This window comes from Sceloporus occidentalis, unplaced genomic scaffold, assembly GCF_023333645.1.
Source record: "Sceloporus occidentalis isolate IW3139 unplaced genomic scaffold, rSceOcc1.0.p SCAF_26, whole genome shotgun sequence".
Lineage (NCBI taxonomy): Eukaryota > Metazoa > Chordata > Lepidosauria > Squamata > Phrynosomatidae > Sceloporus > Sceloporus occidentalis.
In genome coordinates, this window is record NW_028317006.1 from 8011890 (window position 1) to 8039324 (window position 27435).

Here is a 27435-nt window from a genome sequence, read left to right on the forward strand (position 1 = left end):
ATAACTTTCGGACAGTTCCGAAAGCTTCTTTCCTTGTATTTTCTGTTTGTTGTATTTTCTGCTTTTTGTTCTAGTATAAAAGGTCGTCGTTAAGCCTTTTTATGTAAACATTTTCTCAATACAGAAGGAAAACATTTTAACGTTTCTATAATTGGTTTATATAGCATCAACATATTCTACAGCGCAGTACAAGTGTTGGTCTTGCAACACAACACTTTACCCAGCAGCTGCAGTTATAGCTAAATAACCCTCCTTCGGTTCATTCCATTTACATAAATCAATTTGAATTTTTCTTTATTTATCATAATTTTACGGTTCAATGTTTGTATTTATTAATTACTTATTAAGTTATCAACGACTTCATGTATTTATCAGTTTAATAAACCAGCCTTAATCAATTCACGTATTTAACACGTATTATCGTTAAAAAATTTTTAATCCTACATTTTTTTTGTTGACTCCTAAATCCAAAATAAATTTGACAAGTCCTGGTATAAGACATCAATAACCACATACATCATTATATAAGGGTTTATTCACTAAAGGGAGAGTTTGCAGGGAGTTGTGTTTCAGCTTTCTCATTTCACGGTTCATTATAAAAGGCAAACGATGGCAAGTTTCCCCAACATAAAGGGCTGACTTGGCCCTGTATAATGTATAATCTAATGGGTGAGGGGATTAATATAGATCCCACTGATTTAACTATGCATTATACAGGGCCAACCAAGTGCCTGCTGAAGCAGAGGCTCATTGGCCCTAGGACTAACCCAGACAGTGCTGATGACACCTGGCGCTTTACTATTACAGGTAGCATGGTGCAAAAAGAAACTATGGAGTACCGTGCCAACTCGGCCCAGCCCTCCATGGTGTTAATCAGCCGGTTGGGGAGATCTCCCTTTTAAGTGGCCTATCTACGAGAAGCCTGATCGCCATACCTGGGAACTTCTCGGCTCAAGCTACCCAGAGCCTTCCCTTGCAGGACGCGGCCAGGACTGCACACTGCCGTCGGTGGGCCGCTGATGGTAGCGGGAAACACCCCCATTTAAAGGAAAAAATGGGCGGGGAGCGTCAAGAGAGAACCCCGGCAATCTCCACGTCAAACCCGGAGAGTTCCCAGGTACGCCGATTGCCCAAAAGGACGGTGGGATTCCCTGTAATGCAGTAGAGGGGCTGATACCCTAGGCCTTAAGCATAAAACCCAGTGCTGTATACAGTAACGTAGGTCGGCATCTCATTGTCTTCCAATAAACATACTTTATCTGTAGACCCGAAAGCTGCCATTGTTGTCCCCTGATATTTTGGGTGACTTTCCCTGAGCACGTTCTTTATGGCAATACCAACGAAGTTTGTTCCGCCACAGATCATTAGTCAGAGTGTCCAGTTGGGTGATTAAGACCGAGTTAGTCTATTTTTGTGCCAAATGGCAGTATGTAAAAGGAGTCAGTGTGTTGTTCTAGTAGACTGGGCTAAGAAAATAATACATACAAATGGCTAACATTACATTATATTATGAAAAAGGTTAATAAAAAAAAAAAAAAAAAGCACAATACATTTAAAACATGTTTTTAATCCAATAGTGGTCATGAAAACGGTAGCATAATCATCCTATTTCTGATAAATAATAGTTGCGGGAAAGATGGGTAACCATCGCTTCTGGGTGTTACAATAATTGAGGCCAAAAGGCTCATCAGTGCGGGGAGGGCGAGTATATATTACTGCAAAACGAACCGCGCGAAGATTTAAACGGACCCCATAACTATTACAGATATTAAAGTGCATGCGATGGCTTTGGTGTCCCTTTAACTGACTGGGAGCTGAATTCATGCTTTTCACATTGGAACAGCATCTTTAACACGCATTAGGCAAGTCCACAACATCCGTTCTGGCAGGAAAAGCACCGAATTGGCTGTTCCGAACGCACGGTGAGATACCGGTTCAGTAAATACACCACACCCCCTTTCAGACGTACCAGGGGTGTTCCCCGCCGGTGAGCCCTCCCGGTGTTACCATAAACCTCGAGGGCCCGCTTCTCCGCCACCAGCGGTAACCCGAAGCTGACAGATCCCTGACATATACCCACCACATCCCCGCCCAGCTCATTCCCAGGGCCAATGAGCTGCTGATGCAGCTTCTGGGTGTCATGTGACTCTGGTGTCATGTGACAGCAAAATGCTTCCGAGTCATGTGATACTGGAAGCCTATGGCGGCGCCTAATAAAAGGAATTAAGAGAAACAATGTAAATAAATGTAACTTGTAGATATTGAGCAAGAGACTGAACATTTCTATCGTGCGTGAAGATAACCAGAGGAGAGGCTGGCAAATAGTTAGTTGGGGATTAGGAAACAAATTTAAAGTAGGTGGGTTTATGGGGAAAACTGTCAGAAAAAAAGAGAGATGGAGAGAGAGGCTGACTGTCTCTGAATATAAATGTATGAGAGAGGATGCTGACTGTCTCTTACCTTTATTGTGTAGCCGAGTCCTTTGTGTTCTTGTTAGAGAGAACTGCTAAGCATTGCTAGTAGAATTCTGACAGCTCATTTAAGAAACATGTTATTCTTCTCGATGACCCTTTTTTTCTTTTAGTAAAAGATGCCTCTGAAGATCCTTCTAGTTCCCGGGTTGGTTCTGCACAAGGAGACTGAAAACCCGCTACAAGTTTCCCTGAACAGACAGAAGAATCTGACCCTATGTAGTCTTCTTCCTCGGGGTACCCTTTGCCTCACCTGTCTCCCACCAGGAAGCCTTAACTGTTTTCACACCCACATTGATGGATCGTTCGCTAAGTAAGAATTATTTTTGGGTTATGTGGCATGTGTTGCGTGTTGTTGGGTCTCTTTTGCATCTTCAAAAGAAATTGTTATAGTGATCTCTGCCATTTCTCGCATTTTGTCATTGCTCATCTATTGATGGGAGTTCCATGCAGAAAGGCAAATGGCTTCATTAGAACTTTTCTTGTTTGCTTATGTCTTGTACTGTGTGCCATGTAATGGACCTGTTGGTAAGGACTGAAGATGCATACTGCTTTGTCTTTCTCCTTTTTACTTTTGCCCCAGATTTCTGTGGGAAGATGCTGATGGGCTGCAGGACTCTTTGGACCGCTGCCCACATCTTCTTGTTTTACATGAGGATAAAGAGCTCTCGGTTTACGAGGTGAACACTACAGAAGGACGTTTGGACCTGACTACAGTCTGTCACTGTGATAAGGACACTTTGAGGAAACTCTGTGCAGACAACCATGTTTGTAAGTATGAATAATCTTACATCATCAACCAGGTTCCAGAAAAATATCAGTATGCGATTATTTATATAGTGCTAGCAGATTCTGTAGAGTTAGTTCAATAGGGGCAATTACAATGCATGCAAAAAATGTATTCCAATTTGTGCCGTGATGTTTTTATAGAGATTTTATACCTTTTGTATAGGTGTCTCCTCGGTGCTCTCAGTCCATCTCCTAGCCCTTCACGGTGAACAGATCCTTCTTCTGATCAATAACCGTGTATTGCTGCATCTTGATTATAACGGGGACGATGTGAACCCAAAGACTTTGTCCTGCTTTGATCTAGACCTTGATCCAGAGGCTGCAGACCGTATATCAGATGTGTGCTTAAGTAATGACATCTTGTTCCTGTTAGACTCTTCTGGGATTGTATGTATCCTTCTTCTACATTCTGTATTCCATATTTTTTTTCTCATTTTTTTTTTTATTGCCGCTCATGATCTTGAGTATGTGGTCATCTTTGTGGTAGAGACCCCTTTTACTTGTTTTCATATTATTTAGCCCTCCTTTACACAATGCTGCAGATATTTATGACACCCTGGATGGGTCACATGTGGCAGACATGGAGCTTCCCCTAAGGCCAGAGACTAGCTCCCTGGACCCATTAACAAACATACATGTTTCTCCAGACCTGAGCTTGGCTGTGGTGTCTTCAAAAGCTGGTTGGGTCCTTTCTCTACGGCTGTATGAGTATTTCAGGTATGACGCCACTAGATCATTTAAGATGTTGTGTCTGTGCCATAGTGTGCAGCCTATCCTAGACATCAGAACTGTCTCTTGCTGACACAACACACCTCTGTCACAGGCAGAAGTCAGGCCAAGCTAAGTGGTGTAATGAAATGCCCAGAGAGTTACCTGAATCGAATACAGATAAGAATGATGTCAGCAGCTGTGATGGGGGCATCCATGAATTTGGATGTGCCTTCCGTACAGATAGGTGATTTTCACTTTCCTGTCTGATCGTGCATTTTTAAGCAGCTAAACCTAAAATACTTTACTTCTTTAATTCATTCTCCACACTCTTCACTCTCCTGCTATTTTCTTTATACTGCAGTCTTTACCACCGACCAATATTTTTGTTCGAAGGTCATGGGAAGCCACGCTGTCATCCCTTTGCACAGAAATCAGAGATGTTGAAGACCTGCATTTATATCCCCAAACTTCACATCCATTGCCATGTAGCAACTGTTCGAAGGTGCCTTTCAGCTGGAACCCTTTAGGTGGGGGCTGGCAGATTATCCAAGTGGATGGAATGGAGGAGTCTGTAAGTCTGCGAATCTGGTCTGTGTCCTCCTTCAGTGCTGTCTTCTGCCTCCGGGGAAGCGATGGAAACCTCACTGTAGTGCTCTTTGACACAGAGACTCAAAGTGTTATGTACCACCAATTAGGGAAAGCTCTTTGTGTGGATTGTACTCCAGATCAACCCTGCCTAGTTATCACAGGTGAGAGAAGTGTGTGTTTACTGTGTTCAGGAAGTTAGATCTGACCTTTACTAACTTCAGGTACAATTGGACTTCGAGGAGACCAAAACCCTATCTTTGAAAGAATTCCGTCTCCGGGAAGCAGATGATAATGTACTTGTAGTCCATGCACTTCTGAGTTTTTAGATACCTTTGTCTCTCCTCTTCCAGATAAAGGCATTTCTCTTGTGCTGTTTGGTGCATCACAGGATGAATTTCTCACTAGACTAATGATCCACGGCAGTGCAAGTAACGCAGACACCCTGTGTCTCCTAAATAACTGGGGACGCTGCTCCATACCTATCCATACGCTAGAGGTAAGAAAATCTGCTGAGAAAAAGTAATATTTATTTTTTGCCTTTTCATTTCTTTCCTTCATTTTGAAATATTAATTGTCATGGTCTGTTTTTCCCTAATATCTACTCCCTCTCTGACTTTGACACGTCCTTTGGTGCCTTTCAGGCTGGCCTAGAGAACAGGCAGTTGGATACTGTTGATTTCTTCTTGAAGAGTAAAGAAAATATCCTGAACCCTTCTGCCCCCGAAGATGTAAATGCTGATGTCCAATCGGAGCACTACCTGCGCAGTGAGTTTATTCCATCCATACATCTATCCCATCCCATGCTCTCTCCCCCCGACTGTATTACTGCCTCTCACAAGCTCTGTGTGTCTCTCTTTCGCAGATGTACAGGACCTGCTACCGGCTCTTGATCTACTTTCCTCCTACATCCGGGGGACAGACCAGGAGACTCACAGCAAGCATTTCTCCGAACAGCTGTTACAGCTCACCCTCGGCTTCCTCAATGGGCAGCTGCGCACGCTCTGCACCCTCACATCCGGTATTTGGCAAACCCAGCGGGACACTTTGGATTTTATTATGAATGTAAAGTCTGACTTTTCAAGGGCATCCCTTTCACCAAAAAATATTTTTTTTTCTATTAGTCCCAGTAGGAAGCAGAGATTGAGATTCTATTACGAATGCCTTATGATTTAACCCCCATCTGTGTCCAGTTTCTGATACTTAGCAGGTTCAGTCACAGAATAGCATATACCTGATACCAATATCTGCTTTGTTCCTTAGAGCCAGATCCTGCGATTAAAGAATGTGTGAGAATTCTAACTGGTTATGTCACTGGCCTGCGTCCCTTCATGAAGAGGTTCACGCAGCAGCCACAGACGATGCAGGTCCCACCGTCTGCGCGGGAGAAGAAAGCATGGAAGAACCTATCTGTTGAGGTACGTGGGATTTAAACGATACAACAGGTTAGGAAAAAAGGGTTGGGTATAACACTGTTTGCTTGATGGTGGACCCTATTAAATCACGTGTTTAATACACTACAATACATGGGTTAATCTGATTGGGGTCGGTTTAAAAAAACTCCAGATGGACAATTAAGTTAGAGTTGACCTTACTAAGGAAAGAAAATTGCAGTGAATGTTATAGAATTTTGCAAATCATTGCCTATGTTCATTTGCATATTTGTTGAGTTGATGATGAGGGACTCCCCTTCTTTACCTTTTCTCTCTCTTATTCTAACAATCTCAGCAAATAATCTCTGATGCCATCCTAACGAATCGGATTCCTGAGGCACAGTCATTTGTTCGCCTTCAAGGACATCCCTGTCCTGGTCTGACTTGGTTGAAACAAGAAGGTCTGAAACTGGTTTACAGATGCCTGCAAGAGACACGCGTGCCAGAGGCCTGTCAGCTTCTCCGTAATATGGTACAAACACTCGTACAGTCACACTCCTGCCCATGGCCCTTCCTCCTAATCTCCTGTGTAGTATAGCAAGGTATAAAGAGATGGATCTCTACTCTGCAACACAAAATAAAGGTTTATCACCAAAAAGTAAAAAGCTCTGCATAGTTTCCAAATCCCTTGCCCGGGTTTTTGTATAAAATCCCATTCAGCTAGTATCACGCTTTTTTGAAGAAATGGCTGAGTATGTCTGTTCTTTCTTTCTAGGGGTTTTCTGCGTGGAGTGAACTTCATCGTATCTGTATGCACACATCTGAACGGAGTGTCCGAAATCTGCTTGTGAGTAAATTAGGGCAACACTCGCCTTCTTTAAGACTCTTTTACAGACATCTCTGACCGCGAGTCTCTCTTTAGGTTGACCTCCTACGGGCTGAGGGGCGCCTTTCTGAGCAGGAACAGGAGCAGATTCACACAGTGTGTCGGGTGGAGGAACTGTATTATAACCCATGCAACAGTGAAAGAGGGAAGAGGAAAGCAACGTATGACAGGTAACTTGCATTGCGATTTGCTTTACCCCAAACATCCTTTGCTGAGCTATATTGCTGAGCCACTATGCCTTTGTCCAGTAGGCCATCATGGAAGCCCTACACTGCAGCGTGTGAATCAAACATCTTGGAAGAGGTGCTGACAGCTCCAGATAATGATCCAGAGACTTTGCGGCTTTACTGGGCACAAGGCTGGAACAAAGATACTCAGGAAGCGATCCTACTCGCTGAACAGGAGGATAGCGGTGAGTGCAAAGACTTCCAACCTGGAGTTACTGCAATCACTATTGATGGACTATTAATTGATCTTCATGTGTCTGTCTTTCTACCGTCTGTTTCACCCTCAGACTTAAGTCTCTGTCAGCCCCACATCCTTTGGCGTCACTTGACTTTGTGGCATTCGTGGCCATCGATTTGCTCGTGGCTTGAGGAAACTGGATCGCACGCAGAGAAAGACAACACAAAGCTCACACGATGGCCTCCCCTGACCCCAGAATTAGTGGACGAAAATACCATGTGCTGTCGCTACACAAGGCAGAAAATCCTAGACAAATTGTTAAGGTGCGAGGAAAAGAATGAGGGGTTAGGAGATGATTACATTTTTTTACGTCGTAAGAAGTGCAATCTTTCATGTGTGTAGGGAATAAATCGCTTGGAATTGGTTAAACCAAACACGTTGGCATGTTTTGCGTGCATAAAGCGGAATCTGTCTTGAGGTATGAATAAGAGCTTTGGAAAGGCGCTATGCTGTAGTGGGATCCAGGTCCATGTAACAGAAAGCTCTATGTCTGCTGAGAGTTCCATAGTAGGCTGTATCTGTAATACAGAACTGCATGAGCTCAGGAGCGGGGGTATAGGGAGATGGTTGGGTGTGAATTTCAGCATTGGCATGGAAGCCGCGGGCAATAACTTACCATCACTTTTTTTTTTTTTTTTTTACAGTGTGGGAATGATTGTCCCGTCTGAAATGAATGATTTTGAGAGTCTTGTGGAACGCCTGGCATTTGGCAACAAACTGATGTCATCTTCTGACTCTCTTCCAAGCGTTTTCCTTAACAACATGGATTTTCACAACCGCTTTGTCCAGATGTGTGCAGAGAATGGCCTTCAGTACCTCCTGTACACTTACCTGGATTATTACAGGTAAACGCATCGGCTTGGAGGTCTGCAGAGCTGATATACTGTTCAAGAATCTCACTTCATATAGGTTATTGAGGCTGTTATATGCTGGGATGTGGACTTTATTATTATTATTATACTTTATTTATAAAGCGGCGACAGATTCCGCAGCGCTGTACAAGGTTAAAATTTTACAGATAACGACAAGTACAAAATGACAAGCAAATGACATACAGACAGATACAAGAGGAATGGAGGGCCCTGTTCCCGCAGGAACTTAGCTCTATATATATTTTCCTTTTTGGCAGGTTGACTCCAGAATTCTGCTCTGCACTGACAAGTCCCACACTTCTAGAGAGATTCCCTTGGTTCAGTTTCCTTGTACAAATCCGAAGAATTCAAGACAACCCGGGGGGTAAGATATGCCCACAGAGATGGGGACGGATGAATGCACTGTATTGTTTGTTGGGATTTCCTACCATAGATCACCCTGCTTTGCGTTGACGCTCTTTACTCTGCGTGGAATACACATCTCCTGTCTTTCTTCTCATTATTTGTTTGTGTCTTTCCTCTACCGTGTTCTTTCTAGAAATTTAGTTTATTGGTGTCTTTTCAGTCCTGTGCTGTATTTGTTGCCATGCTGTTTGTTGGTCTGGTGTTTCTGTACCTCCTCACATATATCTGGCTCTTCATTCTCAGATTACAGCCAGATATTCCATGCAAGCTTGGCCAACGCTCACATGGTGATGCCTGAATACCTGCCCAGCGTCAGCAGCATGCTGCTGGAGGGACACACACTGCTCGCCCTCGCGACCAACATGTATGCACCTGGGGGCATTGATAGGGTAATAAATCATACCTCCATTCTATTTTCTGTTTTTATTTCCTTTGCCCATTTCTCTACGTGGAACCTGTGACATCGTTTTGACAAGTTCTTTGCAGCATAGATTGTTTCTGTTTCTTTTTGCATATGTCCAGCTATAGAGTTTATAAAGAACATTAAAATAGTATCATTATCAACTCATTATACTGTTGTCCACTCAGGTGTTGGAGCAGCGCGAGGAGCAAACACCTTGTCACATGAATGTCGATCCCCAGCTGCTGAAGATGGCTCTGGCTCCCTATCCAAAACTTAGAGCCGCTTTATTCCCCCAACACCCGGCTCCTGGATCTCCTTCCCACATTTCACTCTATCATCTCTTACAGGTATATGGTAATATCCTACAGACACACGAACACCGATTGAAAGGCAAAAAACAACCATGCCTGTGAACTACTTACAAGGTTAAGAATGTATCAGATGATTTATTTAGAATGTATACCGGTATACTACTATTCATCAAACCTTTTAGAATCAATGAACCTCCAAACCAAAGTATCTTATTGTATGTATAACTTGCGTTTTCCTTCACAGGCGCTTTCCCCCTTCAACCCAACGCATTTTTTCACCTGGCAAGGAGCAAACACTCTTGCTTCCGCTGGTAAGTAAACGGCTAGCGTATCGTAGTTTCAGATGGGATAAGTGTGCATGAATGATTGTGTGATCTTTGTTATTCACAGACAGCCGCACAGAGCTCCCTCACTGCTCATGCCCACGGCTGGTCAGCAAGTGGGCAGTGGTAGAGCAGCTGGACGTTTGCTACTATCTCCGTACGGGGCGACCGGCAGTCGCGTTTGCCAACTTCTTGGTGCAGAAGCTTCTAAAAAGCAAAGCACCCCAACAACAGTAAGTCAATGGGAGAAAAAGGGAAAAGCTATTTGTCTGTTGACTATTTATCACTAGGCCTCTGCAGTGCCTCTTAGGTTCTATTCAGTGATATTTTTATGCATTTACCTTAAATTGGAAGTATTTTACCATTAATAAAATTCCACCGGTGATGGATTTGAACCCTGACCTTTTCTATCTCTGCATAATATTGCGGGGGTTTGAGATGTTCCAAGCAAAACATCCTTCAGATTATTAAAATATTAAATATTTATTATGCTACAATTGTTCAAACATTGGTACTTCAGCTTAGTCGATTAATATACACTTTATTTTATTTATTTTTAGAAATTGCAATCCTTTTTCTAGTCTTGCTCACTATTGTTGCGTATGTCGTGGCCTCCACCGTTCTTCCTCTTCTTTATGGGCTCATATGATTTGCATTCTTTGCAGAATTCAAGAGATTGCAAAGGATGTCTATTCCTTAGCGTTGTCCTGCTTCAACATACAGACCGTGATTGCCTCCTGTGTTTGTTTCCTGGAATTGCTGGGTCTTTGCAGCCACAAGCTCCGCGTTGATGTAAATGTTGCAAATCTAATCCTGACCCATTCAACATCTCCAAACGATGAGCTGAGACAGAAATCCGAGGCACAAGCCTTAGGTATCACAATCTGTCCTTGCGTCTTTATAGTGTATTTCTACAAATGCCCATTTCGTCATCTTTTTTTCACTTTTGTTTCTTGTCTGCCTTTTCACATCTATGTCGTCAGCCCAAAGGATGCTCAGACTGGTGGACAACGAGGCCAAAGCAGCAAGAGAACTTTCAGTGAGCTTGGAGGAAGCTATGAGTTCCACCTTAGAGAAGGAATGGGAAAGCAGGTGAGATTAAAGAAAGTGAAACCGGTTAAAGGAACAGGGGCAGTAGGCATCATCTCGATGTAAGTTACTTGCTGCCTTTTTTATTGTCATTTGTAATGCGATGTGAGATGGATGAAATATTACTAAACCCAGCAACTGGTGTACTGCGAGATCATTGTATGAAGTACTTCAACACTGCTTATTCATAACTATAATTAGCCATGTGAGCTACGGATCTAATGTCCAGAACTCCATTAGCGTAGTTCTGAAGCCTGCTCTTGCATTACGTTTAAGAGGCCGGATTCTAAGAAGCAGATTGGAGGGGCATTTGTTGGGGTACCATTCACCCAAGTATATGTCTCTGTTTGTCCAGGCCCCATGCCTGCAGTGGCCCATGGTCCACGATCACGCAGTTTTGCCTGCTGCACTCTGTTCCTTTGAGCTCCCGATACCTGAGACACTGCGCCCAGAGGCAGGACTGGCTGCAGCTTCTGATGCACACGCACTCTCATCAGCAGGTCAGTATACTCTCTCTCTCTCTCAGCCTCCCTTATTAGCAAGTGCCGGCGCTTAACGGGGACTCTATATGGTAGGCCTTACCAAGAGTGCTGAAGAGAAACCAGTAGTCTTCTTTACCCACAGAGTTCTTTTTATGCCCTCTGCAGATATCCTGTGTTCTAGAAGATCTCGGCCCAGCTCTGAGCAGTCACGTGGCTCTGGCGTTGCAAAGAATGGAGTTAGACGAGCAGCCCTCGTGTGATTCCCAAGCAGAAGTGGACAGTGAAGCAGGACCAGTGAATTTGTTCCATGTTATGCTTCGATGCCAAAAGTCAGAGAAGCCGGGACGTATGCTACTAAAGGAGAGCGTGAGATACAGTGCTCCGCTGTTGAGTGTGCTTGCTGCATGTGTGCAGGTAAGTCACAATATAGGTATATATGCAACACTAACCACACGGGCATTGTATATTAAAATCAGGGCTACAGTCAGCCCGGGAAGATGGAGAGCTAATGAGGCTTGGTGAAATTCTCAGACTAATGTCATGTGTCCAGAAGACTCTGCACTGATCCTTCAAAACTCTAAAGGAAACCCAGATTATAACAAAACACAAAAGAAACCAAATAAAACCAGAATAAGGGTGCTAAAAATGAATGATGGTTTTGCTTGGACAATTTGATGAAGGAGGTAACGGGTTCGCCAAGAGAGCTGTAGTAACTCCCAGAGATCACCCACATGTATCCTCCTGTTGTCCCCGGAATCTCTTCCAGCACCAGCCAGCATGCGCAGCTTGGAACCCTGCTATGTGTACCCAATAAGTAGACACACAACTACCTTGAACTGAGTACAGCAGGAATGAACCGTTTATTGTAGTAAAACATAGACTGATATATCCACAGAACTTCATTAACAAAAAATTAACAGATACATGTATTCAGGCCAACCTTTAATCCCCAGTCAGCAATCCTATTGATGGGATTAATTAAACAATGGAGTTCCTGCCTGTTTGGCAGCCAGGCTGGAGCCATCTCTGAGTACCTTGGGCCCCTGTATGACAGCTCATTCTGTCACAAAGGATACCATTTCTTTAGCTGAATGATATTATCCCTACGTCTTGTTATAAGCATAAAAATAAATCAAACCTCTTGTTTTAATCCATTAACTACTCATTTTATCCACTAACCTGTCCCGTCTCTTCTATCTTCAGGACGCTGACCTCATCTCCTGTCTCTGTGTGTGGATTCTTACATCTGTGGATACTGCCACGTGTTCAGTGATCAAACACTCACTCTCTACCCCTGAAGATCATGTCTGGGACCTGAGTGATCTCTCATGGATTTGGCTTAACCTGCTGGAAAGAAAGGCGAGCAGAACCCTGCACAGAGCTTTCAGCATCTTTATGGAGGTGACACATGTTACATGACAAGTATCAGATAATATAAAAAGATTAATGGCAGCGTATACAGTCACTCTGATCAAACACATAAAGCGGGGAGATGCTGGTAATGTGGACCATGAAGGCAAGGACATTACGGCAGCAATCAGCATTACACACAGGGGGAGAAAGAGGGGCTTATGTTTCCTATGATTTCTCAGTTACACATTATGATTTATTTAGGACTGCCCCCTGTTACCCCTACTTGATATGTACGAGATGTGTCTTCATCACAAAAACTATCTGAGCGCAGAGGACAAAGTGCAAGATTTCAAACGCCAGCTGTTGAGTGTGAGTTACCTGTATACTAATCATGTTTTTAATGTGTTGCTAACAGAGCCGGCCTTAGGTGTTCTGGCGCCCTGTGCGGACTACTCCTCTGGCGCCCCCCCATCCCAAAAAAAGAAAGGAATAAAAACTTGTAACAAAACTTGTAACAAAACCCCAATCACCATATACTACGCCAAACATTGATGTGGTCTAGGCCTACCACTTAATTGTCTGGCTTAGTAGTAGGGATGCACCGAAACGAATTCTGGACTGAAACCGAAAGTGCAGCATTTACCTGGCCAAAACCGAATATGACCCCCCACACCATAAAAAATCTAACACTTTTATTTAAAGTAAGTAACACACCAAAATAGGACAAAACAATTAAATAATATTATATATATATATATATATATATATATATATATATATATATATATATATATATATATATATATAAAAAGTCCAAAAATACTTACCGGCACTCCAGGGACTTTCCAAATAACCACAAACACAACTTCGGTTTTCAAGTCTATATATATCATATATATATATGATTAACAGCAATCACATTCCTATCATGCCCAGGCATACCCAGATTCCAGGATTTACTTGCAGACTTGGCATGATAGGAGTATGATTTGCCCTATCTACCCCTTCTCACTCCCTTCTCCCTATCTACCCCCTTTCCCCTGTCTCACTCCCTTCTCCCTATATACGCCCTCCTAACTATCTACCCTCTCCCTCTTTGAAGTTCACTTACCTTTCAGGAGTCCTGCGGTGAGGGTGCAAGGCCTCTGCCTCCCAGCTCTGCCACTGTATGGAACAGTATAGAATGATGGGAGTTATGATGTACTTTTAGAGCATAATTAGATCATGAAAAAGACATTGGAAATGGTACAGCATAACACCCATCACTCCCACACGCATACCAATCCACACGCATACACTAATCCACACATATATACCAATCCACGCATACACTAATCCACACATATATACCAATCCACACGTATATACCAATCCACACGTATATACCAATCCACACGTATACACCAATCCACACATATATACCAATCCACACGTATATACCAATCCACACGTATACACCAATCCACACGTATACACCAATCCACACGTATACACCAATCCACACGTATACACCAATCCACACATATATACCAATCCACACGTATACACCAATCCACACGTATATACCAATCCACACGTATACCAATCCACACATATATACTAATCCACACATATATACCAATCCACACACATACCAATCCACTCTCACTGAATGCTTTCCTACCTTTCCTCTTTTCTCCTTACAGCTCCTTTTCCTCCTCTTCGTTCTTCTTCTACTTCTTCAGTTCTTCTGTCTTCTTCCGGGTCAGAGGGCACAGCGGTGGGCGCGGCTTCAGTGTTGTGCGCCGGGATCTGACAACAAACCCCGGCGCACAGCAGCTGTTGCCGCGCGGATCACAAGGGAGCGGTATCGGAGGTCTTTAGCAGACCTCCGGCTCCCTTGAGTGATGTTAAGCCGGGTTCAAGGGAGATCCTTGAACCGGCTTAAAGTCACTCAAGGGAGCCGGAGGTCTGTTAAAGACCTCCGATATCGCTCCCTTGCGAGCCTGCTCCTCCAGCGGCGGACATTACTGTCCGTCTCTGGAGGGGTGCCGGGTGCCCCCCTGATGACCGGCACCGGGTGCCGCTCGCCCCCCTGATGAGCGGCACCGGGTGCCGCTCGGCCCCCCGCCGCTAGGTACGCTGCTGGCGGCAGCGGCGCCCCCTGGAGTGTGGCGCCCTGTGCGGCCGCACAGGTCGCACACCCCAAAGGCCGGCCCTGGTTGCTAATATTTGTACCAGGCACACATGCATCTTTCTCGTGTTAATATTATCAATTTTTACCATAAATCTCATTCTTCCTCCGCTCCAGTCATCAGATGGCTCCTCTACACTCCTCCCACTTACTTGGATTCAGGATCAGGTGTCGGAGCTTCTGAAGCTTCTTCTCTTGCAGAGCAGAACTTCATACGAACAGAGGCAAATTCTGCAACTACTCTGCCATAATGACTGCCAGAATGTTTGTGGGGGTAAGGAAACCCCTAGGTTTCAAAGCATGCATATACTTCCTCTTATCCTTCTGTTTTGGTGACCATCTGCTCCTTTTTAATACTTCCAGCAATGGATATCCACAAGTTGAGTGCACTCACTCAGATTCTGCACGACTACCCTGTCTGTATTGGCAAGGAGCTTCTCAGAGAGTATAGTGTAGAAGGCTTTCAAGTGGAGTGTCAGCGGTTGTTGCACCTACTGCTGGAAGGCAAGCACTTCTGTCTGGCACGAAAGGTGGCAGAGCTGGCAAACCTGCCTGCTGACAGCCTGGTGATTGAAGAGGTAAGCTTGAAGCGCACTTACCTACTTTTTTGTTTAGAGTAACTCTGGGAAATGTATTGCTTTTCTCATAATGCCCCATTACAGGTTCTGCAGGACCAGTTTCTCCTACAGGAGATTGGACAGTGGGAATGTCCTCAGAGTCGAGCAGAATTCTGGAAGAAATGTCAGCAGATGTTCACCACCAACCAGTTGTCCCCAGTTGCGGCTTCCGCCTTCTTTAATTCTCAGGCTGCAAATTTCTCCGCTGCTATGGCAGGAGCGGGAGAACATATTGATCATCTAGCAGAAGAGGAGTTGTTGCTCAGCCTTGCAGGAAATTGGTTGTCTCTCAGCGATTGTGCTCAGTTGGCTTCTTTGGAGGAACTGGAGAAACTGATCTGGAAATGTCGCATTGACCAAGAGGTTTTGAGAAGGAACAGAGGAGCGCGTGTCCTCTGCTCTGTATCTCCCTTCACTAGCCTGGCTTCTGAGTTCTCCTTCTCCAACCTACCTGCACTCAGCTCCCCATTGCTTTTTGAAATATCCACTCTGCCACCACTCAGTGGCTTACCTGGCACATTAGACTCTGATGATTTGCTGGCACTGAGTTACTTAGTAGATCGTCTGCTTGATGACAGCCACGTGCATGAGGCCAGTCGCGTGTGCAGATACTTCCAGCTTCCCCATCGCAACCTATGGCTGGTGCTCAACTGTAGAGCTCTGGCCACAGGTGAGACTACAAAGGATCAGATGCACCCAGATATCCAAGCCATCCTCGCAGAAGGACTAGAATTACAAGAATGTGTCTGGAAACGGAGGAAGCGACTGCAGAGCTGTGAGTGTTACCTTTACCCTGTATACAAGAAAAGATCTCCTTCCAGCACAACCATCTAGCACTGGGATGTATCCGCCGTGTGTGGCCCGAATAGTACTATTAAGTACTTTTACGTAAAGAAGATGCTATAGCTTAATAAATGGGAGTCTAATTAGATATTACTTACATTGATGGACCAATTAGGGTGCAGTTTGGATTCTATAAATCAATAAAGCAGATTTAGGCTTTTGTGTCAGAAATGGGGCCAAAGGAAACTCCATATAAATATTTTAGGCAGTGTTAATGAACTTTTTACATAATACTTTTTAAGATCTTAACTGCTTCTCCAGTTCAAATAATAATTTCTTGGAATGCTTCCCAGAATAAATAATCATATTTCAGAATGTGTATTTCTAATGTGTTGGTATGCTGGCACACTTCTCCTGATCTGAACTGATTATATCCCAGCATCTGGTTTAGAAGGTTCACCGTCCCCTCTGCGCAGTGATCCGGTGCTCACCTATCTGGAGATCCTCAAAGATGCCTGCACTCATGGCAAACCCTTCTGCCTGCAGCTGCTGTGCATGTACGAGCTGAGTCAGGTAGGTGATGAAAATCTAAAGTACATCGTTGAGATTCACAATGGATAAACCAGGAAGCTGGATGTGTTTCTTAGCTACGCCATAGATATTAACGTGAGACCCTGTCCTTGTGTCTTGGCCAGCATCTTGGATGTTCCTTCTCTGATATCTCCTCCAGAGATGCCATTGATGTTCTACGTTCTCTTATTTCTTGCCGCCGTCCTGAGCTCAGTGACCGAGCGCAAGCGGTCATCAGCTCGCACAGGCTCTCCGCGGACACCGTGGCCAAGATTGTAGCCGTGGAGGGACTGCGAATTTGGCAAGCACAGTACAAGGAGGGAGGTTGGTGGCAAAAGAGACTCCTAAATATTTTTTGCAATAACACGCTTTCTTCGGGTTAAAACTCTGTGTTTCTGTCGCTGTGTGCAGGACCGGCCGAAGTGTGCAACGTTTCCGAAATGAGGAACCGATTCCTGCAACTCACAAAGCTTTGTCCCGATCCGACCTTGGTGGGGTTAACGCTACTAGAAAATCTGGAGACCGTGCCGCTTACAGAGTCGCAATGCAGTGAGCATGAGTGCGGAGGGGGATCTTCCTACTTCTTCGCTTTCTTTTGTTGCTCTTTCAGCTCCCTTGGCTTTCCTTTTATTTTTCTGCTGCCCTCCCTGACTTGCACTGCACATGACCTGCTTGTGTTTTCCAGTTATTGAGCTACTGATCTCTGCCCATGATTGCTTCAGTTTGACTTGTCATCTGGAGGGTATTCGACGGGTGTTACAGGCATGCCGCTATCTCATTGAAATGCACTTGGCACCAAATCAAGAATACAGCCTTATGGTGAGAAGAGCGGTCAAAGCGTTTACATTTTATAGGTCTAAATCCATCCTGAATCTAAAACAAAGACCGAGACACCAGGAAATAAACCAGGCAGACCGCAGGGGCCGAATGCTTCTTATCTGCTCTTACATTCTATGTCTCTGTTGTTATCCGTCAGGTGCGTCTCCTCTCCGGGATCGGTCGCTACAATGACATGGTATACGTATTTGACATTTTGCACAAAAGCCAGCATTTTGAGGTTTTGCTACGGAAACAGCTGGACACGGTAAGGTTGGGGGATGGATACTGGAATATAGTGAGATTTGCGGTGCCATTATTGAGTGGTTTCGTTGTCACTTTGTTACTGTCCAGAAAGGGGGGCTGCAGACCGCATTACTGGAATATATTAAGCGCTGTCATCCGGGGGACAGCGAGAAACACAACATGACTGCGCTCTGCTTCAGCCTGCATCGAGATATCGGCCATAACCACGAGCAGGCGGCTCTCATCCAACTTAAACTGATCCAGTCCCAACCCTGGGGTAAGTGATGGTGATGTGTAACTGTAGGGCTGCTTAAACACCAGAGCATTGCTCTTAAAAGTGTAAGTGTCATAATTACCTTTCTTGATTAGTAAAAACTTGATTTTTTTATTGATTACATTGCACATTTTGTTAATGAGGAGAGTGTCGGGGGGGTCATGTGGCAGAGTGGGTATTGTGTTCGTTTGTTACCAGTCTCCAACCGCTCTCCTTGCCTTTATGTTGCAGAATACTGGATGTCTGAACGGGCCGAGTTGAAGTCTTCATTAATGAAAGCCCTGACCCTGCTCATTGATGCCGCGGAGAGCTACTCCAAGGTAACCTGGGCCATGCAATCAGTTTCACTGACACGTTACATGTATATATGTGTATGTATATACTTATATACATATGTCATTCTTCAGGATTCATGTGTCCGCCAGTCCCTGCGCTGTGCGCGCCTCACCCGCCTCCTGACGCTACAGATCCATCTGCTGAACATTGGCCATGAAACCAGACTTATCAACTTGGAGAAAGAGAGTGTAATGACTCCAATTCTGGCACTTCCACGCTTTTATCAGGTTGGTCTTTATAAATGGGCTTTCGTGGCAGATTTCTTGAGAATTTTTTTTCCCCCTTTCTGCACGGTGATAGAACCGGTTACTGGACTGTGTTAAACGGGATCAGAAAGATGTGAAATGCTCTGTAAAGCGCAAGCTACGTGCTGTACATGATTGCACTGTTCTTGGTCTGCGGCAAGCATTTGTTCCCTTCGTTTCTCAGGCTGTTATTGTAGCTGAAGCCTATGACCAACAACCAGACTGGGCAGAGGTTTTATATCACAATGTTATCGTCGGAGGTGACTTCCAATACCTAGAAGAATTCAAACAGCGCCAGCTGCTCCAGAGCGGGGTGTTCGAGCAAATCTCCAACAGGTAAGATGCTTCTCGTGTGGGTAAAACTGCGTGGCGGCAAAACGCTAGAAAGGATGATCTGCGAGAGTGCAGAGAGATTTATCAGTTTGCTAAATCCAGCCATGTGTCACGCCAGGTGCTGGACCTCTCGCCTTAGTACTCTTTACTTCGTTTTCTGGAGGGTAAGTGGATGTCTCTGGGTTGGTGGTGGTTGTTATATTTTTTGAAGGGGGGGGTGTGTGGAAGGTATAGTATATATTACTTTTTAAGAATAGCCTTTTAACGCATTTACTTTTCACATTTTCTTGTTTTCTACTCTTTATTTATTTAGAGAATTTTGGCCCTGATTCGATTCAAGGCTTGTTTCTGTCTAAAATGTGACTTGCAGGGCTCAATGCTTTATCTGCTATAGGTAGTTTTAGTTTCATGCCCCTATAGGCATCCACCAGGATGTGAAATTCCTTAATGTATCTTACACATCGGCAGGGATATATCTGTACCTGCCGACAAACTAATCTCAGCAGGAGACGGCATTATTAACCTCTACCACTTCTGCTGGAAAGCTGTTACACTTATCTACTACTTTACGAGCAAAGTTTTTAAAAAACTGAACACAGTTCTCTATGGGATGCAGTCTGGTCTGTTGAGGCAAGTCTTGTGGATGCAACCTGGGTGCCAGAGCTGTCCTTTAGGGTGTGCGACCTGTGATTTGTCTGCAAAGTAGGGTTTCTGTGCATTATTTATTTGATCTATGCCTTCAGTGCTGAGTTTGCATGTCATTTTCAGTGTAAAACTATGTATTTACTCTATACCTGCTAATACAGGGTTTGTATGTCTTATTCTATTGATCTATACCTGCAATGCTGTGTTTTCTTGTGGAGTTTATTTGATCTATATTTGAAGTACATGGGGTGGAAAAGAGAGAACAAGGAAGGAGGGAACAAAGGGATTCTAAGAATGATAAGGGCGGGGACGGGCAAAGGGATGGCATGCAGAGCCCTGCTTACTTTTTCTGATTTGTTTATTTCATTGCCTGCCTACCATTACGTGCTCTCCACCATTGTTATGTTTTTTGTCTTGGATGTGTCCCAAGTGCATTATTTTACATTTATCCACGTTAAAATGCCCAGCAAGACCCTAGACAAAAAAAAAAAAGTCGTATGTAAAAAATGTTGAGGTTTCAGCTACTTTTATTGTTTTATAGCCCTAATACACGTTGTAGTTGTATGTAAGTAGGACTTTAAACAAAAACACTTGTCTTGAACAATATATATGCGTGGGTAAACTACTAAACAGTTCTCTTGATGTTAATGCAGCTGAACTGATATTCTTTGCGTTTCTCTTAGGTGTAAGCTGCAGCCTCCAGGTGCCGCCGGTCTCCAGAATCTGAAGCGATTGATCAGTTATTGCGAGGACACCTACACTCAGTACAAGCTGGCGTTTGAAAACCAGTTCTACGATGTGACCGATGTTCTCATGAAAGACTCACAGACTCGCTGCTGTCTCACAGATATGCTGTCTCGGTGATACGCGAGACACGGAGCTGTTCTCCAGACACAAAGAATAAGTATACCGTCAGGATCATTTATAGATGATAACTGTTCTGGCTTGTAGATCTAATTCTGGATGCTGTGAAGGAATTGCCTGCATGCCAAATAAAGCAGCTTCTCATCATTTTGTAATATGCTGCTCTGCCGTCTACAACAACGTTACCCGTTCCATAATTTTTGTACATGTACTTTAAGTGATAAACTAAATCAATTTATCTTGGGATTAAGGAGAACTGAGTGTGAATCTCTCTCTCTCTCTACATTTAACACAATAGCCGGACTTATTACACGGAGCGACCTGCCGCCTTTGACATACTTCACGCAGTCACTCCGCCGGTGTAAGAGTGTGTGCGTGCGTGCATGCGCGGTTGGTTGTGCTGTAATGTGTTATAATTATGTGTCAATCATATGTCAAGAATGGAGAGAATATAGAATTAAAGTTTCCCTTGTGGGGAAAATGTTGCAGTTATGTATTAATGTTTCATATCTTTTGATGTTTTCTTGATGATATCATGCACTATATTTTAATTGGATAATTCATGTTGTTCACATTTTACGATCCTAGATCTGTAGTTTTCCCATAGAGGTCAATACGAGACTGCAGATTTTGCCAACGTGTTATTTTACAGCATATGATCATATAGACCTTTTCGGAAGAAATTTGATTTAAAAAAAATCAGACTACTAGGACAAAAATGTTATCGTGGTTTGAGCAGCACTTCAATTTTAAAGAGGGTAAAAAAACATATCGGAATCAGAAAGGGAGGCTGTAGCTTGAGTTTAACAGAATTATCTGCATGTCTTGTGAGAATGTAAAGGACTCCTTTCACATTGGGCAGGACTGAGGGACCACAGTTGGTCCTTGGCAGGGCTTTTTTTTTTACACAATACAACCAAGTCCTAACGCACCAGCCTTAAATCAAAATGGGTAAGGATAAATAGAAAGCAATCTTCTGCTCCTAGGACTCCTCAGGGCTCAAAAATGAATATATAGGAAGGAAGGATAATCCATTTCCATTTTGAGCCCTGGGGCGATAGTAGGAGCAGAAATACACATGTATTTTTGGGATTGGGGCAGTCCTTGCGGAGTTTGGCTTTATGAGTATTTCATTTTTGACTTCTGCACATACATTTGTCTATACTGTGTCTGCTATAACAGCCATATACGCCTGCTGCTAATCCTTCCTTGGAACGCTGGAGGCTTCAGCTATAGATTGCTGCTCTCGGGGCAGACAATTTAGTCTGCAGGTCGGACTCAAGCCATCCACCGCGTCATTCTACTTCCCCAGCGCATTATTCCTGGAGATGCCCCAGGTATGTTTATTACTAAAATGACCCAACTCCCTTGGTAGCTTTAGTAAAAATCCTAGCGGGACCAGTATGGCCTGTCCTGCAGGTACAATACATTAAGCTATCGCAATGGCTCGGGTGAACCAGCTTCTGCTAGGTACATGCAGTTTAAAGTAAAAAAGTGCCGCTTGTATGTACTAACTCCCTCCTTGTAACTGGAAACCTCAAACACTTAATGGTTTGGCCTGTTACAAGAGGGCCAGGTATAGATAAACCACAATCAGAACCGAACACAAAATATTTTAGCACCTCCAGCTGCCATAAACATGCCAGGTTTATTCACTAAAGGGAGCGTTGTGTTTCAGCGCCTCCACTTCCCCATCCAGTATAACTGGCCAACACTAGCAGGTTTTTCCAGCCGGAAGGGCTGAGCTGGCCCTTATAACAAGCGATGTGCGCGTTTTTGTCACTATATAAATAAAAGATTAAAAAAATAAAAAATACACAAGTCATTGTGTAAAGAGGCTTTAAAAAAAATCCTTGTTTAACTATACATTACACTGGGACAGCTCACTGCGGTTGGTCCTGGATAATGTATAGTTAAAACAACTCTTTAGTGAATAAACCCTGCAGTGTAAGTGGTATTTGTACAGCGCTACGGAATTTGATTGCGCTATATAAAACAAATATTTTGCATGCACAATGTTTAGGCTACACATGGGCAATAGCTTCATAACGCAAGCATCCCATGAAACGCTAGGTTTTACCCAGAAGTAACATATACAGACTTTGCTTGGGTCTCACTCGCACAATATTATTGTAATGATGCCATGTGATAAAATATCTATCAAAAAGGTGTTAACGGCAGAGTTAGTTCAGGTCGTTATACCGGTTACTACCCGGGTGTAAGTGTTTCAAGATGGAAATGCAGACAAAAGATATATATATATATATATAATATCTCTAATAAAAATCACAAAGTTTGCGGAGACATTCTTGGAGATATTACGGTATTCAGCCCACATTGGAAATCACAGGCCGGTTATTCTGAGGTGTACATTCATAACATTCACCATCAACCTGCATACATCTGTAGCATTATTCAAAGATTTTTCAGCTGCACCAATAATTATCTAAAATATTTTATTTATGATGCCTGCCTGTTATGAATAGAATAGTTCAGATTACAGGCACTGCTGGTAAATATAATCTACTTTTATCTGTATGTTGACTCCATGCCTCTCGTCCCAATATGGGATCCACAGAGAGTCGCTGCTGGAACACGTTGCTCGTCGGATATGCTCCTTCTCAGAAACGCACCCTTTGTCCGGCGGTGTTGACTGAAGAGAATAACATCTTCTTGGAAGCCATTTCCAGGCCCTGCACCCATACTGTACACAGAGAGCGGCCTCTTCCGAGCGTTCAGGTGCGGTCTAGTCCGGCTCCGTGACACATTGCTCCACTATCTCTCGCAGACTCGGGTTCTCCATGGCTGCAGACACTCGTTCTTTATCATTTATCTGTTTATTTACTATAGAAGAAACCAGTTAGCGCTATAAAAAGATATAGTATATATGCATTTTCCAAACCAGCAGTCTATGTGAACACAGTAGAAACGCATGGATTCCAAAAGTTAAGCTGTTCCCTTGGATGTTAAACACAAGCTTCCAACAACCCCTTACATCTCATTCTATGTACCAACTATACTCCTATTATCAAAAGGAGTCGACACTTACTATCCTCCTCTGTTGAGTGCGTCCCTTCAGAAATGTAGATCTCAAGCTGAAAGAAAAGAAAAACATGAGCCTGAATCTGCAGGACAATGAATGGCAAAGGAGTCGCGTTTGCAAAACACCTGTAGAGATCTTTTTATTGCGAGGAGAACATTAGATTTGTTTTGTATGGAAAGTCAAAAAATATCTGTCAAAGAGCCTGGAGGGTGAAAGACTTGCCAGATGTCTCCGCTACCTGTGTTTCTGGGCCAAACCAGTAGGTGCGTAAACCCAGAATTTGTCATTAGTTCTTCTGCAATGTGTTGAAGCCATCAGCTACCGACGGCAGCTTCGAGCACTGGGATTTCCATTACACGGTGAGCACAGCACTGACGGCAGCCCCGGGAGGAGAATTAGTCACAATGGAAAGCAGGTTTCTTTAGATAAGGATATGATGGTCATTTGAAGCATGACCATAACAGATCACGCAGTGCAGAGTTTATCAGCCTCCGGCGTGTGCAACACTAAAAGATGGTACACAAGAACCTATGCAACGTCTCGTATTTGCTAGGAAAAAGGTTAGATCAGCGGTACAAATTAATGGAAGTTGGGGTAATTTTATTTATTTATTTTTAAAGGCTTTGTTTTTGGCGTGCTTGACATAGAGACAGGAAAAAATGCACGTTCCATTTAAACCAGCATTTTCACCTAATGGAACCACCTTTTGATTCTATAACATACAAAATAATTAAAATAGGAGTATAACCGAAGCTCGATCTATAGCCGTAGACGAAAAAGCTTTATTCTGTGTCACAAACGCAGCCAAGGGGGATGCTCTGTTCTGCTGATCTGCTTACACAAATGGCCAATCTATAGCTTCTGACATACATATAGATATAGGAAATATTTAGGGCTCACCTTATGTTTAAAGGACAGACATCGCTGCAGCTTGATTCGCAAACACAGACCTGCGCAGGGACACGGAACATTTATGAAAAGGGGAAGCCTAGATTATAGACGACACATCGTGCACAACAGTATAGCGATCTAAGCCAATAACAAGAAAACATTGGAGAGGATAGAATCTCATCCGGACAGGGTAATCATTTTACTGTATTTCTTGTAGAATTGATGTTGTTAATAAAAATAAGAACCCCCCCCCAACAAATGATGTGAAATAAGTGACTAAACTAAGACACCGGGCTCCGTTGAATTTTGAGTCATTACACATTAAACTGGGTCAGAAGACATTCAGTATTAAGTTTAAATTATATTTTTTTTATGATTAAAAGGATACAAAATACAGGCTTGAAAAAGCTTTACTTGGTGCAACGATCAGCCGCATGTGTTGAGCGTTTCATGTGGTGGAAGCGGCTGTGCTAGACCTGCGGGGTCACGTGCCGATGTGTCACGCGGCTCAGCTGCGTACCCGTCTTACGGACATTAATTGCTCCCCAAGGGTTACAAGTGCAGCCGGCCCTGATGGTGCCATGAACGCAAGTTCCTTCTGATTATGACAGCTATTTCAGCCCCTATTCCCAGCATGGGGGGGCAGTATAATCTAAACTAAATAAGTGGATATTCTTCAAAATAAGTGAAATTTGGAGGAAATGCACGCTAACTTCCTTTTCCTCTGCTGTGCTTAATTATTGCCCCTCGGTAGCTTATTTCTGCCATATCGTTAAATTGCTTGTTGTTGTTGCCCAATATAGCAGGCATTATCATTTATTCACCGTACCGATTAACGTAGCCAGGGAACAATGCGGTACGGTGGGTGTGAATCTGATGGTCACCAGAAAGCATTCCTCATCCAGTTCCTCCACAGACACGCAACTTTCTGACACCACTTCAAGGTCCTCGAGAGTGTTCGGTTTCTCCGGGTCCCGGATGTTACGTATAACGTCTGTGAAAGAGACACGCGTGGTTTTAGCGAATGCCAAGCACGGTGAGACGCAGGCACGTCACGCTCGTATAATCAGTGCATTATATACAAGATAGAATTGGTAGCGTGCAGGGAAGCGCTGAACGAAGCAGCACCCACACAGTCGCGCTTATCCCTAAGGGTCACTCCCATCATAAGCAACAGCTGTCACACAGCATCCATAGCCGATACCGGGGATCTATAGAAAACCAGACAGTTTACGTCAACGTTTTGCCAAATCCCAGAAGCCAGATTGCCCCGGCTCTTAAGTGTTTACATCTGGTTCCTACAAATATCATGCTGGCTCCCAGATTTATCTCTTTGGCTCCTAACTTCCAAATTCTGGTTTACACCAATGGTTCTGGAAAATGAAAATAAATGTGAAGGGAAACAAAGGAAGTCCGACACTCGGCTTCAGCACCATTAGAAGTGGCTGGCCAAGCTCCTCTTCCTGGCGCGGACCCTTCATGATGTGACGGAGCTGCAACACCATTTAGTGAATAGACCCACGAGAGCCATTTCTGTGTGAAAGCCCAGTACCCCCCCCCCCGCTGCTCACAGGAAGAAAGGGGAGTGTAACAATCTAGCGGCAGCCACCGGGCCAGCTAAATGACACCCAGGAAACGTGTACCATTTAACGGGCTGCTGGTGACATTCGGCGTTATTTATCTTGGGGAAGGGTGGGAAAGCTTACAGTCTAAAGAGCGAAGTGATATATATTCACAAGGTCACCGTTCACATAAAGGCGTCACTACATAACGCACTTAAGTCCCGGCGCCATTCAGCCGCGTTACACACTATTGAGGGCTACACCGGGGTCGCTTATGTCTCGCGCCGGCCGGTGCCCCCGGTTTGAATTACCATAAACCTCCATGGCTCGCTCGTCCATGACCCGAGATCGCTCTTTGCCTCTCGGTGCACCGCGAATTACAGCTACCAGCCCAGAGAGCAACTCCATGCCCTCTCCGCCCAGCTGACACACCGAGCCAATGAACAGCCGCTGTGGCTGGAGGAAGTCACGTGACCCCCGTCTTTCACGTGACGGCAACATATTCTTCCGGGTGCTTGGCGGAATCATGTGACATGTGATAAGAACGGCCGGATGATGGAGATTCCTGCAATGTTCGATAGACGCTGGGATGGGGGTCCAGAGGAAAGATAGACAGCACGGGGTACGGGCTTCTCCTTAGATTTTGTGTTTGCCGGGAGGAATCTGGATCCTTCGGGATTTTTAGTAGAGCTTCCACATTCGTCGTTATAAAGCCATACATGAGGACTTTCTAAATATTAACCCTTTATGTAAAATCCCCATTCCTCCTAAGTGTCCCTCTTCATAAGTAAAAGTCCTTTTGGCGCTAAATTTGTCAATCCTTGGCCTATGTTTGTTCACAACTGTAATTTGGCAGCCGGAAGATATAAGTAGTAATTGGGGGCACTTTCACAGATGTATGTATAATGGCTGTTAACGCCAGTTAAATAAATTGTTTTGTTACAAGTGCTACATTTTCTACTTGTATTACGTATGCAGGATACCCCAATACTTATCCCAGGAACAGAAAGTTGCTGATCCAAGTGATACACACACAAGGTCAGTTTCACGTGTTGCCTCCATAAGGTTTATTTAGCAGACCGAGGTGCAACAGTTTAAATTAGAAGGTATGAATCCTGAAGCATGACGAGGATGGATATATTTACTACATGTGATGATAATGGTATTTTTATACGTTTTGTAATATGGGGTGCCAGTGTCATCCGATGACAAAGTGTACTAAATGCATATAGCGCATACAGATACGTTTAATTGGCATGTAATATAATTTACAGATACAGAGTGAGGCAGGTTTGTGTGACAGTATTTGTACTCGGATGCAAGGATCGTCCAACCCACAAGACACGTTTTACTTAACCGTCAAATCTCATGTTATACCAGATAAAAGGGGTTATGTGCAGATAGCAACACTGCATAAAAGCAGACACTTGGGTTTCGCCTCTTTCTCTCCATGTAAACAGCATTTATTTTGTGACAGTGCTTGGTTTCTATACAATGCATAAAAGGTAAAGCAACATGG

General features: G+C 43.9%; 3 protein-coding genes across 3 annotated transcripts in view; 2 read left to right on the plus strand and 1 right to left on the minus strand.

The window, feature by feature from the left end:
• Positions 1–4415, plus strand: part of LOC149300110 (A disintegrin and metalloproteinase with thrombospondin motifs 7-like) — a 32571-nt gene extending 28156 nt beyond the window's left edge. Inside the window, exons 21-25 of the mRNA XM_089485553.1 lie at positions 980–1117; positions 1964–2043; positions 3055–3242; positions 3424–3588; positions 4333–4415. Coding sequence (XP_089341679.1) covers positions 980–1117; positions 1964–2043; positions 3055–3242; positions 3424–3588; positions 4333–4415 — 654 coding nt within the window. The remainder of the gene's footprint in view (positions 1–979; positions 1118–1963; positions 2044–3054; positions 3243–3423; positions 3589–4332) is intronic.
• A 115-nt stretch (positions 4416–4530) lies between these two features.
• LOC149300111 (spatacsin-like) lies at positions 4531–20420 on the plus strand. Its single transcript, XM_089485555.1, has 28 exons — positions 4531–4720; positions 4910–5055; positions 5201–5324; positions 5422–5577; positions 5820–5974; positions 6852–6985; positions 7067–7227; positions 8801–8946; positions 9146–9307; positions 9516–9582; positions 9662–9827; positions 10260–10468; positions 10578–10686; positions 11039–11183; positions 11331–11579; positions 14809–14959; positions 15055–15269; positions 15354–16083; positions 16531–16664; positions 16787–16985; positions 17073–17210; positions 17347–17480; positions 17638–17745; positions 17832–18000; positions 18229–18317; positions 18405–18560; positions 18763–18914; positions 20240–20420. Exons 1-28 carry the CDS (start codon positions 4531–4533, stop codon positions 20418–20420), a joined length of 4875 nt encoding a protein of 1624 aa, XP_089341681.1.
• Positions 20421–23166: 2746 nt separating this feature from the next.
• On the minus strand, positions 23167–26444 carry LOC149300112 (cytosolic iron-sulfur assembly component 2A-like). The gene is made up of 5 exons (XM_089485556.1): positions 26228–26444; positions 25184–25348; positions 24364–24413; positions 23470–23515; positions 23167–23264 (listed from the first exon to the last, which is right to left on the minus strand). Exons 1-5 carry the CDS (start codon positions 26442–26444, stop codon positions 23167–23169), a joined length of 576 nt encoding a protein of 191 aa, XP_089341682.1.
• Between the last annotated feature and the right edge of the window lie 991 nt (positions 26445–27435).

Excerpts from the sequence above, each read along its gene's own strand:
- LOC149300111 (XM_089485555.1), top strand. The coding sequence starts at position 4,531 with ATGGAGGAGTCTGTAAGTCTGCGAATCTGGTCTGTGTCCTCCTTCAGT. Across the intron at positions 6,986-7,066 it reads AGGAAAGCAACGTATGACAG|GCCATCATGGAAGCCCTACA; the intron begins GTAACTTGCATT and ends TTTGTCCAGTAG. Across the intron at positions 16,665-16,786 it reads GCATGTACGAGCTGAGTCAG|CATCTTGGATGTTCCTTCTC; the intron begins GTAGGTGATGAA and ends TGTCTTGGCCAG.
- LOC149300112 (XM_089485556.1), bottom strand. The coding sequence starts at position 26,444 with ATGATTCCGCCAAGCACCCGGAAGAATATGTTGCCGTCACGTGAAAGA. Across the intron at positions 25,349-26,227 it reads GCGAGCCATGGAGGTTTATG|ACGTTATACGTAACATCCGG; the intron begins GTAATTCAAACC and ends TCTCTTTCACAG. Across the intron at positions 23,265-23,469 it reads GCACTCAACAGAGGAGGATA|TAAATAAACAGATAAATGAT; the intron begins GTAAGTGTCGAC and ends TTTCTTCTATAG.